The 14,473-nt window shown below is 45.3% G+C and overlaps 1 protein-coding gene across 1 annotated transcript in view; it reads left to right on the forward strand.

The window, feature by feature from the left end:
- Nucleotides 1-14,473, forward strand: part of LOC308282662 (RNA binding protein fox-1 homolog 3-like) — a gene marked incomplete at its 3' end in the record, with an annotated part of 388,814 nt that overhangs the window by 318,425 nt on the left and 55,916 nt on the right. The window contains exon 3 of the mRNA XM_080723051.1: nt 4,389-4,640. Coding sequence (XP_080579177.1) covers nt 4,389-4,640 — 252 coding nt within the window. The remainder of the gene's footprint in view (nt 1-4,388; nt 4,641-14,473) is intronic.

Below are 14,473 nucleotides of genomic sequence, written 5' to 3' on the forward strand. Positions count from 1 at the left end.
TAACTTGATCGGATCGGTGATTGATCGGTATTGGGTGATCAAACTTTTGTGATCGGTGCTCGCTGATCGGTTCCAAAAAACCTGATCGGACCATCCCTAGTTAGAAGTAGGCCTACGGTATAGTTTCGTGCGGGTGTCGGGCACGGAAATAGCCAAACGACATGCTCGCGACATGACTCACGTTGTGAGCATGTACATCAGCTAAAGTGTGCGACACCCACGTGCAACTATCATTGATTGATTGATTGATCGATTGATTGATTGCTCACGTTGTGAGGCCCGTTGTGAGCTTGTAGATCGGCTATTTTCGGCAAAGAGGCTTGGTGTAGAGGGGAAAAGGAGCAGACTAAGTACAGAATGAAAGGTCAAGTTTATTAAGTATTGACGGTTGAAGTGGTGGAAACAAATTTACATGAATCCAAAATACACTGATCGTGCTGTCAAACAATGAAACAATATGGAATCTATGAAAAGGTTGGGGGGGTCCCTGCTTCATCTCTCTCTCTCTCAACTAAGGGGTCCTTGGCCTGAAAACGTTGAAGACCCCTGATTTAGGCTAAAGGGATAACACAAATAAGTCCTGGGGACTCGTTTCCATCTTGGTTCTATCAGGCATGAGGAGCAGGTTGCTGTTAAAAAGTGCAGAGGAGGACAGGACTGTAGCTCCAGAGACCTTAAGAGACCTGTCTGCCTGAAATCAAAGGCCCTAATCAAAGTTTTATCAATTAATTGATCTCTCCTCTTGCGCGTTGCCACGGGAGCAATCGAGACTCCCTCGACTCGCCGTCGCCCCTCCGCCAAGAGAAACCGTGCTCTTCGGGAGTGATCAAGGGACACACTTTTCAGGCCACGACCTCTCCAAAAATAATCATATTTGACCTGGGGACCTCCCCACCCCACCCTGACAAGCACTTAATTGGAATCGTATGCATTACATTCAGTTTGACTCGGTGGGAGCTTGTAGTTCGGCTATTTTCTAAATGTTTGCCTCTTTCTTGCGTAATATTTGACAGTTTGGCCGATTTGGAATTAAAAACGGTTTAGAAATATGCAGATACCCTGTGGTCTATGCCAGGGGTCTTCAACGTTGGACTGATTCCATAGATTCATTGTTTGACAGCACGACAGCATGAATTTTGGATTCATGTTAATGTGGGTTTTAAGATATTTAACCTCTTGAACCATCAATACTTAATAAACTTGACCTTTCACTGTACTGTACAGTGTACAGTGAAAAGGTCAAGTTTATTAAGTATAGATATTGATATTGTCTGCTCTTTTTCCCCTCCAAAGCTCTTTGCCGAAAATAGCCGATCTACAAGCTCACAACGCCTCGCGCTGCGAGGCGTTGTGAGCTTGTAGATCTGCTATTTTTGGCTAAAGTTCTCAAAATATGGGTCACGGACCCCTAGGTTGAAGACCCCTGGTCTATGCACTTATACTTTACGTTGGTGTGAGTGACAAAACAACGTTGCACATTAAGCTAATCCTCTGGGGATTCTGTCAATCCGAGAACGCCATTTTGAACATTGGCGGTAATGGGCTAACATATTTGGGTCGGCTGTGGCTCAGGAGGTATAGCAGGTCAATCGTCCAATGATCCATGGGTCGGCGGTTCGAATCCCGGCTCCTCCTGTCCCCATGTCCGAAGTGTCCTTGGGCAAGACTGAACCCCACATTGCCTCCAATGAGTCGGTCGGTGTCAGCTTGCCACCATTGGTGTGTGAATGTGGGAAGTGAGGACGCTGGCGTCGACTGTTCGCCGCTTCACCTCCCAATGAATGAATGAATGGACCTTTGTAAAGCACTTGGAAAAGCTCTATAAAAATGCAATTCTTATTATTCATTGTAAATGACCGCCAACTAAAGGTTATTGCTATCTGCTTATGGTTATAGTTGTCCCTCTTTATTTTATTGCTTGGTCTTAACTACCCATTTTTTGCTACATTTGAGACTGTTTTCTGTGCGTTTACAAAAACTTCCACTGGGTGGCAGAGTTTCCTAATAGTTAAGTGTGCCTGCCATGCAATGGCAAAACACTTATTGTAATCCGCCATAGTTTAATGATAATAATGATCCCACAAATTTGGTGCGCTAATAACTGCCGCACAATTTACGCCACCGCCGCAATATATACATCAAAACGTGCGGCTCGGCCGGGAATGGTGTGCTATTACTTTTCTAAGAGAAAAGTTGTATCGTTTAATTGATATTAATTTATTAGTGAATTAATTTTACCCATTGACTTATAATGGGAATCGCAAAAACTCACATTCAATATTTTTTTCCTCGCAAACCATAGGGGCTACAGTTTCAAAACTTGGAGAGGAGATTTATAATGATATCAAGGATTAAATAAAAAATCATTTCGTCAGTTGGCCTCATGGTGGCGCTATAACAGTCCACTTTACCTTTCGGCCTGTAACTCTTGAACCGTGGGGTCGGAAAATTGAAATTCCTTTTCCCCTGGATTCCTTGGGTCATGACGCATCTCCTCATATAGGCCACGCCCATTTGCGTCAGGATAGATTTTCCGCGATTTTGAATTTTCTTCAAAACACACTTTTTGCTCCTTTTCCTACATATTTTCTCCAAATGTCACAAAAATCGATACACACAATCTATGGACTCATGCGATAAACATATTTAAACGATATTTTGATAGTCCATACCGTTCTTCCGTAACAGGGTTCCAAAGTTAGCGGGAGGAGCCCGTTTTGTAAGAAGTAGCCATAAATCACAAACGAAACATCCAGTCAACACCAAATTTTAACCACAAGTGGGGGCGCTATACTGAACATATACCCAAAAGCATTTCCACTTCGACCCATAGGGGGCACCACAAACGCACAAAACGTAACCGTTTCATGCCAAAACGTGTTTTTCAGGGGGAACGACCCTCTCAAAACGAAACACAAACGATCTCGGGAGCGACGGGACAATGTAATCGCCTTGCGGAACTTGTGGGAGGAGCCTATTTCTTAAAAACAAGAAACCATATCCTTACTTCAGGAACGCAGGATCCGACCGGCACCTTTTCTAATCGCGCGTCGCACGGCCCCCCACTTCCCAACACGTTACCGGTCTATAACTCGGTGGGTAGTCCCACAGTCCCAACGGCTAACCGCTAATGCTAATGCTAACAAATGCTAATGCTAACAAATGCTAAAGCTAACACATGCTAATGCTAACAAATATGCTAATGTTAACACATACAAGGTTGCACACACTTAGCGAGCTGCAGGCACACTTAAAATGTCTTAGAAATTGTATTTTCTAGTTACCTGTTGCATTCAGTCATTTTGACTTGGGGGGAATTCTGGGAGATTTCTAAAAAGCAAGATGGCTGAAGCCAATCCAAAACAAACCTTTGTCACAGATAAAAAATAAATAAGTTCATGTTTAACACCTCTTGGAAAGCGGAATGAGGTTAGTAAGATGAATAGCAAGAACATTTCATAAAGTGGCAAGTTTGTGTGTTTATTTTAGGTTAAAAAGATAGTTTTGTTGATCAAATGTAAACACTTTGCAAAAAAATGAATGGAACACATGTAGGTCTGTAGTCTTCCTAAGGCATATGTTTTGTTTTGGCGTACTCGTTGTCTGATGTCATTTCATGGTCCTAAGAGGTCTTCATCTGTACAATTTAAAAGGTATATTATTATTTGCTTTCTTGTAAAGTTTCGCTATTTTGGGTCAACTGTTTTGGAAACTGATAGTGACTATTGTATTTTGTGTTATGAAGTGTGGGTCATTACCGAAAGTATAAAGTCGCGGGTGCAAGTGGCCGAAATGGGCTTCCTCAGACGGGTGGCTGGTATCTCCCTTAGAGATAGGGTGAGAAGTTCAGTCACCCGAGAGGGACTTGGAGTAGAACTGCTGCTCCTACACTTCATCCTACACATCAAAGGAGTCAGTTTAGGTGGTTCAGGCATCTAGTACGGATACCCCCCGAGCGCCTTCCTAGGAAGGTCCTCGATGCACGTCCCACTGGGAGGAGACCCCGTGGCAGACCAAAGACCAGATGGAAGGATTATATCTCCAAACTGGCTTGAGAACACTTCGGTATACTCCCTGAGGGAGTGGAGAAAGTTGCTCGGGATAAGGTAGATAAATCTGGAAGTCTCAGTTGGAACTGTTACCCCCGTGACCAGATTCCGGATAAGCGGTTGAAGATGGATGGATAGATACTCATGTTTAATGCATATCTTTGGTCTTATTTTGTGTATAGTTTCACGGTGCTTATGGTGCTACCCAAGGTGTTATTGGTGCTTCACCAAAATAAAGCAGCATCTGTTTGGAACTCTACTGTCTCATCATTCTCGTTCACTACCAATTAGGGATGCGTTGTCTGACGTGTTTTCCTTTGTGTCTTCTCCTTAACGCAGGGTAACCAAGAGGCCACCAACCCACCGGACGCCATGGCCCAGCCCTACACCCCGGCCCAGTACCCGCCCCCACCACAGAACGGCATCCCGGCCGAGTTCGCCGCGCCGCACCCCCTCCCGGCGCAGGACTACACGGGCCAGAGCCGGGTGCCCGAGCACGCCATGACCCTCTACACGCCCACACAGACGCACAGCGAGCCGCCCGGCACCGACAGCACCACGCCCACCATCACCGCCACCACCAACGCACCGGTCAGTCACGTGCACCGCACGGCCCTCCCACCCACCCACCCCGGAACATGCCAACACTAGGCGTGGGGCTGTATCGACATTTTGTTACCGCGATTACCGTCTTCCCATTTACCGCCGGTATTGCGGTAATTACCGCAGCCCCGTATCTATTAATTAAGGTTCGGCGATAAGCCAAAATATTGCAATCGTCTTCCCAAAAGTCGCCTCTCCACAGCCTGACTGCCCGAGTTATACTTCCCCGTACAGCACAGCAGGTTTGGCTTTGAAAGGAGCAGATCTACAAGCTCACAACACGTTGCATCCGCGACGCGTTCTGAGCTTTTAGATCTGCACTGTCGGGTTACCATAGTAACTGTAGCTACTTGGGCTTTTAAGACACAGACTGCTGTGTGTGAACAAACCAGAAGAGAGACGGAGACGGGTAATCAGATCGTGTACAGTGATTAACTCACGTCTGAAATCGCAGCGATTGAGTGCTGATATATACAGGTTTTAGTGACAAGACTTGACAGAAAAGGTTATAAAATCGGCGACGGGGCACAACGGGCGAGTCGGCGCGACGCGGTCGCGGTGGGAAAAGTAAAAGATAGTTTCATTTTCGGTTTTAGTCCACGCGGTCCGCGCTCTGCCTGTAATCCGTATGAATAAAAAACAAAATGCCACAAGGTACTACTGCCACAACACAAGGTACGGTATGTATTAACGTACTTGTGTTGTGTGGATTACAGTCAGAGAAAGTTTACGCTTCTCCGTGCTCCCTACTACGAGGCTGCTGCTGTAGACAGGCACAGCCTGTGTCTCCGAGTCGAGTGACGTATGTGGCTTCCAAACCATAGACGTTCCAAACCTGTGGTTTTAAAACTCGCTTGTTTTCAATAAAAAATAGACTATTTTGACCGCGGTAAGGACCCTGACACCGCGGTAGGCCTCGGTATACCGCGGTACGGCGGTACGGCGGTTACCGCCCCCAACCCTAGCCAACACCATGGAATATACCAATATATACCAGCAGATACAAGCTCACATCGCGGCACCGAGTGCAGCGCTGTGAGCTTGTAGATCTGCTTGTATTTGCTTGGTTTGTATTGCAAAGTACACCGTCATGACAGTGCTTTGCAATACAAACCCCAAAATCAATCCTCCAGTTCTAGGCAACACAGAAGGGGGGAGGGGCTTTTTTTTCTTATGAGTGGTTCTCCCCTTTAAGTTACCTTTGCATTTTCTTGTATTTATTTTTAAAATGAAAAGTGGCCCCCACAAATCTGTGAAAAGTGATGAGTCATCACTAAACCATCGTTTTGTGGTGCAGTTTTTAGCCCAAGTAGTTTTTTGTGCAAAACAAATGCTTGCAATGGATTCAGAATCATGACAAACCCCTAACCTCACATCCTACAGCAAAAACAGAGGGAATTTTTCCCCCCGTTTTTTTAGCGAATGGGTTCCCGGATTGCAGTGTGGATGACTCAGTACCTATATTAATTATAATGTCAGCTAATAAGGCATCGCCCGCTTTATGGCGTAATAGAATTGTGTGCTTTGCTGCAGCATGGTTTAAGAGCTGAAGCTATACTGGTACTCCAACACGCTGTTTGTACTGTGTGTACCGCAGTTCAGTGAGTGCATCCGGTTATCCAGGGGAGCATTAAATAGCACCGTGGTTATACAACTACACTGGAGGGAGAGCAAGCTAGTCTTTGATACCGGCGGATGTAATGGCAAAGCCCACAGCTTAGGGCTTGTAGGTGATTGCGTTTAATTGGAAACATTCTCACAAAATGAAAGTGCGTTTTGGAAGAGCTGGTCTGGGGGCTTTCTAGCAGGCAGGGGGGTGGGGATGGAGGGGGTGGGAGTTTTGGGAGGTGCTTGTACGAAGAAAAAAACAAAACAAATGTACTTCACCTGCCGCCGGCCGTGCAGTGTTTTATTTATTTCTACTGATGAGATCGGACGCACGGCTGTAGACATGAATGATTTAGGCCCCGCTGAACGTAAGACAAGCCCTGCTCTCCCAAAGTTAGATACAGAAATAAATACAATAAAGAAAATAAGCAGTGGTGGAAAAAAGTACTAAAAAATAGTGTACTTAAGTAAAAATATATCAATACCGCAATGTAGAAATACTCTGTTGCAAGTAAGTTCAAAATGTGCCTGAGTAAAAGTTCAAAAGTATTGGCATCAAAAATGTACTTAAAGTACCAAAAGTAAAAGTACTCATTGTGCAGAATGTCCCAGTTTTCAAATGTATAAAAAAAAGATTTGAAAATAGTAGATCTACAAGCTCACAATGTGTCGCATCGCGACACATTGCGAGCTTGTAGATCTGCTATTTTTAAATGGTTGAAATGTATATACAGCTGAAGAAGTGGTTAATGTATGTTTTGTAATAATGATCCAAGTCTAAGTAATCATAGACTGTATGTAGTGGAGTAAAAGTACAATATTTGGATCCGATATGAAGTGGAGTAGAAGTAAAAGTATTGGAAATTGGAATTATTCAATTAAAGTTCAAATACCTCAGAATTGTACTTAAGTAGAGTGAAAGTACTTAGTTACTTTACACCACTGAAAAATAAGCGGAAACAGAGATGCACTCGACGCCATTTAGTCTGCAAGGCCCGGCACATAAAAGTGAAAAAAACAAACAAAAAAACACTAATTGATCAAATTAGCAAATCGGCTGGTAAAATGTACAATAGATCTAGTCTGTGAGTTGGTCTGGATATAATGCGTTTTGTACGCTGTTCACTGGGCTTTAATTGCACTCATATAGTTCCGTTTATCCCGTCCATCATTTTAACGTTTCCAGGAAAATCCACTTTGTGTGCGGTTATCGCATGTACCATGCCATGACCTCCATGCACATGGGAGGGAGCACACATACTGTACACTGTACAGGGGAATTATGAATGGTACATAATACACATGCACTGTACCAGGGGTCTTCAACAGGCGGTCCTCAGAGTTACTACAGGGGGTCCTCCAAACCTTTGTGTGGTAGAAACATATTTTTCTCCTTTTTTTATATTAATCACTTGGCGTCTATATTTGGAGAACTTTAACCAAAAATAGCAGATCAACAAGCTCACAACACCTCGCAGCGCGAGACGTTGTGAGCTTGTTGATCGGTGAGCTTGTTGATCGGTGAGCTTGTTGATCGGTGAGCTTGTTGAGCTTGTTGATCGGCAAAGAGCTTTGGTGTAGAGGGGAAAAAGAGCAGACTGAGTACAGAGTGAAAGGTACATTTTATTAAGTATTGACACCTAAGCACCAAAACTGTTTTCAGCATTCAATAGCAAATGTTGCAGATCCACAAGCTTACGGATCTGCTACTGTGACACACACACACACACACACACACACACACACACACACACACACACACACACACACACACACATATATATATATATCAGCAGCAGCAAACGCAGAGAGAGTTTTGAAAAAAAGGCATGGAGGTTGCACCCGGAGCGAGCCGCGCCGCTCCATTGATCCTAGCCGCCCCGGCACTCGGCTGCTAACCCGGGTCGAGTGGAGTATATATATATATATATATATTTCTACCACTTTTTCGAGTCACGTGTTCAAATACTGGATTCTGATTGGCTAAATTCCGGAGGTTGTGAGAGGACAGCTGCCGCAAAGTTGTGTGTCCGAGATCAATGCGCCTCAGTGTACATCCGGGGACTTCAGGAGGTCCTTTCCCCCAACCAACAAATGACGGTGGCAACGGTCCTATGTTTACTAACGTGCATGCTATAGTCGCCGATTTATTTGGATCCAATGCAATCCGCCAACTTTAAAGCCCCTTTTCTCTGAACCTATGCCTTTCTGGAAGCGAACAGCCTCTATTTACGGCCGGAACGGTACTTCTAACTGACGTTAGCTTAGCTGTAAGCTAGACGCATGGATTAGTATGGAGTTGGCGCCATCTGTTGGTGAGTAGAAGATGTTGTTTGTGGAACTATCTGCTGTCTCGCGGAAGTTTTATAGGCAATAATGATTGTAACTTAAGATCCTTGCAAGTTACAACTATGTGTTTTCTTTCATGTATACGGGAAAAAGTGGTAGAAAAGCTATTTACCACTCGGGGTCGGACATTATGCTCTCATAATGTCCTGAGTGATGGTGTTATCGGACTCGGCTGCGCCTCGTCCGATAACACCATCACTGCGGACATTATGAGAGCATAATGTCCTCTCACTCGGGGTAAATTGCTTACATATATATATATATATATATATATACAGGCCTACATATGTATATAGGATATATATATATCTTAACCTTGGATTTACCCCGAGTGGAAGCGATTGAAGATAAAAGGAGGAAGAGGAGGAGGGGGGGGTAACCCTATACTCTTAAGTCTAAAGCACTCGGCAGTGAATCTATACTTCAGTCAGATCCTCCTCCCTGCGTCTCGCTTGGAAAGGACTTCCCCTGCTGGGTGCAGCGGTGGGGTCGGGGGGAGGCCACGGCCCTCCCAGGAGCCACGCGAGATGCAGAACGCCGCTAATTCCTCCAGTGCCACCGCGGCCGCGTTGTTGCTGCCGGTTGTTGTGCTGCCGTTTGTGTTGTGCTCCCTCGGCTGTGTTTGTTTTCAAGTGCCTCCGCTATGTCGCAGTACGTGCCGCGAGTCTTGCAAGAAACAAAGGATGTTATACGCAAGTGTGACTTTTATGATTTTTGGCAAACAGAAAGTTCAAATGCAGGGAGTGACTTGACTCTTGACAGTCGGTTGCACTTCCAAGACACTGCATGTTACCCCTTCCAATGCACACGCATGTGCTCACGCACTCACACTCCACCTTTTTTCTTCTCATTCGTATGCGCGCACGCACAATCTTACACTCTCACTCCACCCACCTCTCTCTCTCTCTCTCTCTCTCTCTCTCATCGGTGCTCCTGCTGTGAAGAAAGCCTGGAGAGACAGTGGCCACGGAGAGATGAGAGCGAGTCTCGACTCTCCCTTCGTGCTAGCTTTCATTCTACCTACCCCACCCTCTCTCTCTCTCTCTCTCTCTCTCTCTCTCTCTCTCTCTCTCTCTCTCTGCATCTCCCATCCCTGCCTTCCCGCGATCCATCTCTCACTTTTTTCCTCCCCTCTCTCCCAGTCTTCCGTCCGTCCGTCCGTCCGTCCGTCCGTCCGTCCGTCCGTCTCTGAGAGGAGAGGGTATATGATCAGATTAGTGTGCTGTAAACATGCAGTCTAATCCCCTGGTCTAGTGTGTCGGGGGCCCACCGCTGTTTTGCAAGCCTTTAATGACGGGGGCCACCGGCCTGTTTGTGGCACAGGCGGGTGCTCCCCCCGCCCCGCCCCCCTCGCCGCCTTTGATTATAGGGACCCCCCGCCGAAACACAGATTGGGGGAGCAGATCCATCCCTTGCGCTCAGCTTCCCATCAGGGACGACGCTCTAGACCCCTGCTGTAGGCCTGTAATCCTCCTCCAACCAAAACAAGTTGCGAGGATGGAAACTGGAACTGGAACTGTTCTGAAGTTAGCAGAGACTATACTATGCCTAAAAAACCTAACCCTAACCATTACCCTAACCTCAGTAAAACTATGCCTAAACCTTACCCTAAATCCTAAACCTAACCCTAACCCTTAGTCGGACTAATGGGACGTCGGAATATCGAGATGTCAGACTCTGGTTTTGGTCCACTGTGTTTTATCAAGTCTCGATTCAACACAGCCGTCTACCCGGAGATTTTTAGAGCACTTTGTGCTTCCGTAACGATGATAAGCTTTATGGAGATGCTGATTTGCTTTTCCAGAAGCACTTGGCATCTGCCCACTGCAGAACCAAAACTACTAGTAACTAGAAAGATGACATTTACAATTGCAAGGGTGGTTGCCGTGATGCAAAGTTTGCAAATTAATTTCATCTTGCCATTTGAATTTTCCCCAAGTCAATGGGGGACATGTATTCACTAATATATGAATGGCCATATATGGAGATCTCTGGGTCAGTCCTTGTCCTTTTTATGCCCATATATGGAAATCCCTGATGTCATCAATATTAAGCCCTTATATGGACATACTGTGTCAGTCTCATGTGGTTTATGATGTCAGCCATCTCCATATATAAGTTACATTTTTAATTTAAGTCAATGGAGAACATTAGTTCACAAATACATTTATATAAATTAAACTATATCATGTATCTCTTAGAAAAATAGCATGCATGCATGTCCCAAAGAAGCAAAAATGTTTGGTGGGTCTCCAGATGATTAACTTAATGTGCAACATTGTTTTCTCACTCAACAGTAAACAATCCAACATAAAGTGTAAGGTTGTAGACTGTAGAGGGTATCTGCACAATTCTAAAGTGACAATTTAAGGACTTTTTATTGCCTCTAAAACGACAAATTAAACATTGGCCAAATTGTCAAATAGTAGAGGCAAACATTTTGAAAATAGCCAATCTAGATCTGCTATTTTCACAATAGAACCCGTAATGCCTCAACTCTTAGTGCTCGTCAGGGGGGGGGGGTCACGGCCTGAAAAGGTTGAGAACCACTGAACTAGTGTACTGACTACTGACCATGGTATTTCTGATCTTGACCTGATACCCATTCTGTGTTGTATTGTCACGCCTCGCAGTGCGAGGCGTTGAGAGCTTGTAGATCTGCTATTTTTGGCTAAAGTTCTCCTCAGAATAGGGATGCGAAGTTGTTCATTTAAAAGAATGATCCTATCACAAAGATTTTGGTGGCACCCCTGTAGTAACTCTCAGGACCCCCTAGGGGCCTGGACCCCCCTGGTCAAGTGGAAGATGAGAGACACCAGACCACACAGATGAGCTTATTAAAGTTGCTATCAAAGCAAACTTGGGCTTCCTTAACACCTCAGCAGTAGCACAGGCTGATCACCTTCATGCCACACTCCTATATAAGATGAAGTAATTTGTTCAAAATAAAAATTCCAGACCAAGTATTGAGTGCATAAATTAACATACTTTTCAGAAGGTTGACATTTCCCCATGAGCTGTATCCCAGAAAGTTCAAATATATGATTATTTTTTTGGGTTCACGGCCTGAAAAGGTTGAGAACCACTGCCATAAGAGAATAACATAAATAGGAAAAGAAAATAACCCGTCCACACAAGCTTGTGTCGGATTGCAACTTGTTGTGAGCTTGTAGAAGAAGCTATACGGTATTATATACGTTGTTGTGCGTCAAATAGCAAAAGCTATTTGACGCACCGCAACATTCCGTTCCACAGATATGTATATTGTAACAATAGCAGATCTCGCAAAAGCGAGGCGTTGTGAGCTTATATAGATCGTCTATTTCTTATGTTCTGCCTCTTTCTGATTTTGCCTATTTTGAATATTATTTGACAATTTGGCCAGTTTTTACAGTATAGATTGATGATTACTTTTGATGCAGTAATGGTCTTTTTTTATGTATTTAAAAGGTCTTAAATGTCCTTCACTTCACTGTCATCTGGTGACCCCCACCCCAAAAGTACAAATGGGCCATTGGGCATTGTACCCTTCCTCTCGCGAAAAAAAAAACAAAAAAACACTCTGCCACTCATCCTGGGATATATATAGTGTCAGATCAAGGCAATAAAAACGCTAGTCCGGAATTATCTTTTAATTTTTTCAACACCTCCCCTGAACCCTACGTCTTCCTCCCAAAATATCCCTCTCAGAACCGGGACGAGGCCAGCGGAGCACATTATCTAAACCCCCCCCCTTCAAGTAGTACCATATAGTGGGGTTGGATTTCGTGAGTAATCATTTTCCTCTCAGATAGCAAATTAAGGCAGTGGCATCGGGGGCACCGCTCCATTCCACGTTTTTTTTTCCTCTTTTTTTCTTTCTTCACATCAGGCCCCCCGTGTCAGTCCGCTTTCCAAAGGGTATATTCTGGGAGGATGTGATAACAGACGCACACACATGCATGCGCGCACACACTCTACATGCGGCTTGCATGGCACGTGGTCGGCACACTCTGTCATAACACGCACTCTCTCTCTCTCTCTCTCTCTCTCATCTCTCATGAGCGTGGTGTTCAAGTGCATGGTGGGATTGTAGCAGGGTATGGCTTTCAGAGAGGCGCTGCTCTGCCTGCGGTTCACAGCGGTATGTGGGACACGCTTAACCACATGAACTCTGGCTGCCGTCTCCCCCTGTTCTGGCCTTTGTGTGACAGTCTTGTATGATGGGGCAGGGCTTTACTTTACAACCGTGACAAACTTGATCACACAGCGTCACACAAAAGCATCAAAAGTGGCACATCCGCAAGGTTGTAGAACTTTTTTTTTACATTTTTATCCCTCGATTTTGTAACCAATTTTTCAACCGGTGTCAATTATCTAATGTAATTTTGACAACCCCACCTAGGGTATGGGCAAAGGTTGTAGATCTTGATACTTTTTTTAAATTTGAATCTTGAAAAGTAGCTTCAACTCTTTTGAGATTTTGATCCAGCAAAGTAAAAAAATCACACTCGTGTGAACTGAGCGGTGGTGTGTGTGTGTGTGTGTGTGTGTGTGTGTGTGTGTGTGTGTGTGTGTGTGTGTGTGTGTGTGTGTGTGTGTGTGTGTGTGTGTGTGTGTGTGTGTGTGTGTGTGTGTGTGTGTGTGTGTGTGTGTGTGTGTGTGTGTGCCCCCTGTGTGTGTGTGTGTGTGTGTGTGTGTGTGTGTGTGTGTGTGTGTGTGTGTGTGTGTGTGTGCCCCCTGTGTGTGTTTGTGTGTGAGTGTGCCTGGCCTATGCCTGGCCTATCCTGAACAACAGCGCCCCTCCCTTAACATGTGTGGTCAGAAAAGGTTACTGCAGGCTACATACCCGGAGACAGACAGACAGACAGACAGACAGACAGACAAACAGACAGACAGACCCACACACACGGCCACGTATAGGAGCGTTGTGACCACCGCTCAAAAAAAGGATGTACTATTAGACAGCTGTATACAGTGTTTAAGTGTTTAAATGGGGAAAGGGGGGGCGTCTCAGTTAACTGCAGTATATCGTCGTTGTCAGCTGTTAACCTCATATCTCCAAGTTTCAAATGTGTACGTTCTTTCGCAAAGTAAAGCCCCGCTTCATCATACAAGGCCGTCGCACAAAAGTTGTGAAAACAGCTGTTTTCACTAGTTTAAATCATTTTTAAAATGATAAATGCAAAACGAACGGTTTTGGACATACAAGGTTTCCACCCGACAACGACAATATGAATATCGGAGGACACGCGAAGGGGAGGGGGTGGTGGGGGGTCTTTGCGCTTTGCAACCCCCCACCCTTTCTTTCAGGTGACAGAACGGATGCGCTTGCAGCTTTTTCTTTTGGAGAGAAAGGGAAAACAAACAATGGGCGGGCCGGGGGAGTGAGTTCCTATAGCCTATAGAAAGGAAACGACTCAAGAGTGAGGCATTGTAATTCTCATGAGCGGGGGGGGGGGGGGGGGGGGGGCTTTAGCTATATATCCCACTCCCCCCTCCCCCTTTTTCCTATTTAATGGGATGTAATCTACCTGCTTGGCAGAATTCCAATCAGATAGTTTCAATTATGCTCTTGTAATGCCACTCCGAAAGGAGCGGCACGGGGGTGTGCATGGGGGGGAGTGCTGAGCCCAGCACTTTGCAGGCGATTTGCAAATAACAGCGAGGGTTCCGTTTGGGAGGGCTTAGAGGGGAGATGACGACTGAAACGCTGTGACACACACTCACACACACACACAGACACACACACACACACACACACACACGCACACACACTCACACACAGACACACACACACACACACACACACACACACACACACAGACACGCACGCACACACGCACACACACACACACACACACACACACACACACACACACACG

The sequence above is a fragment of the Nannobrachium achirus genome, assembly GCF_963921795.1.
Source record: "Nannobrachium achirus genome assembly, chromosome: 4".
In the NCBI taxonomy this organism is placed as follows: Eukaryota; Metazoa; Chordata; class Actinopteri; order Myctophiformes; family Myctophidae; genus Nannobrachium; species Nannobrachium achirus.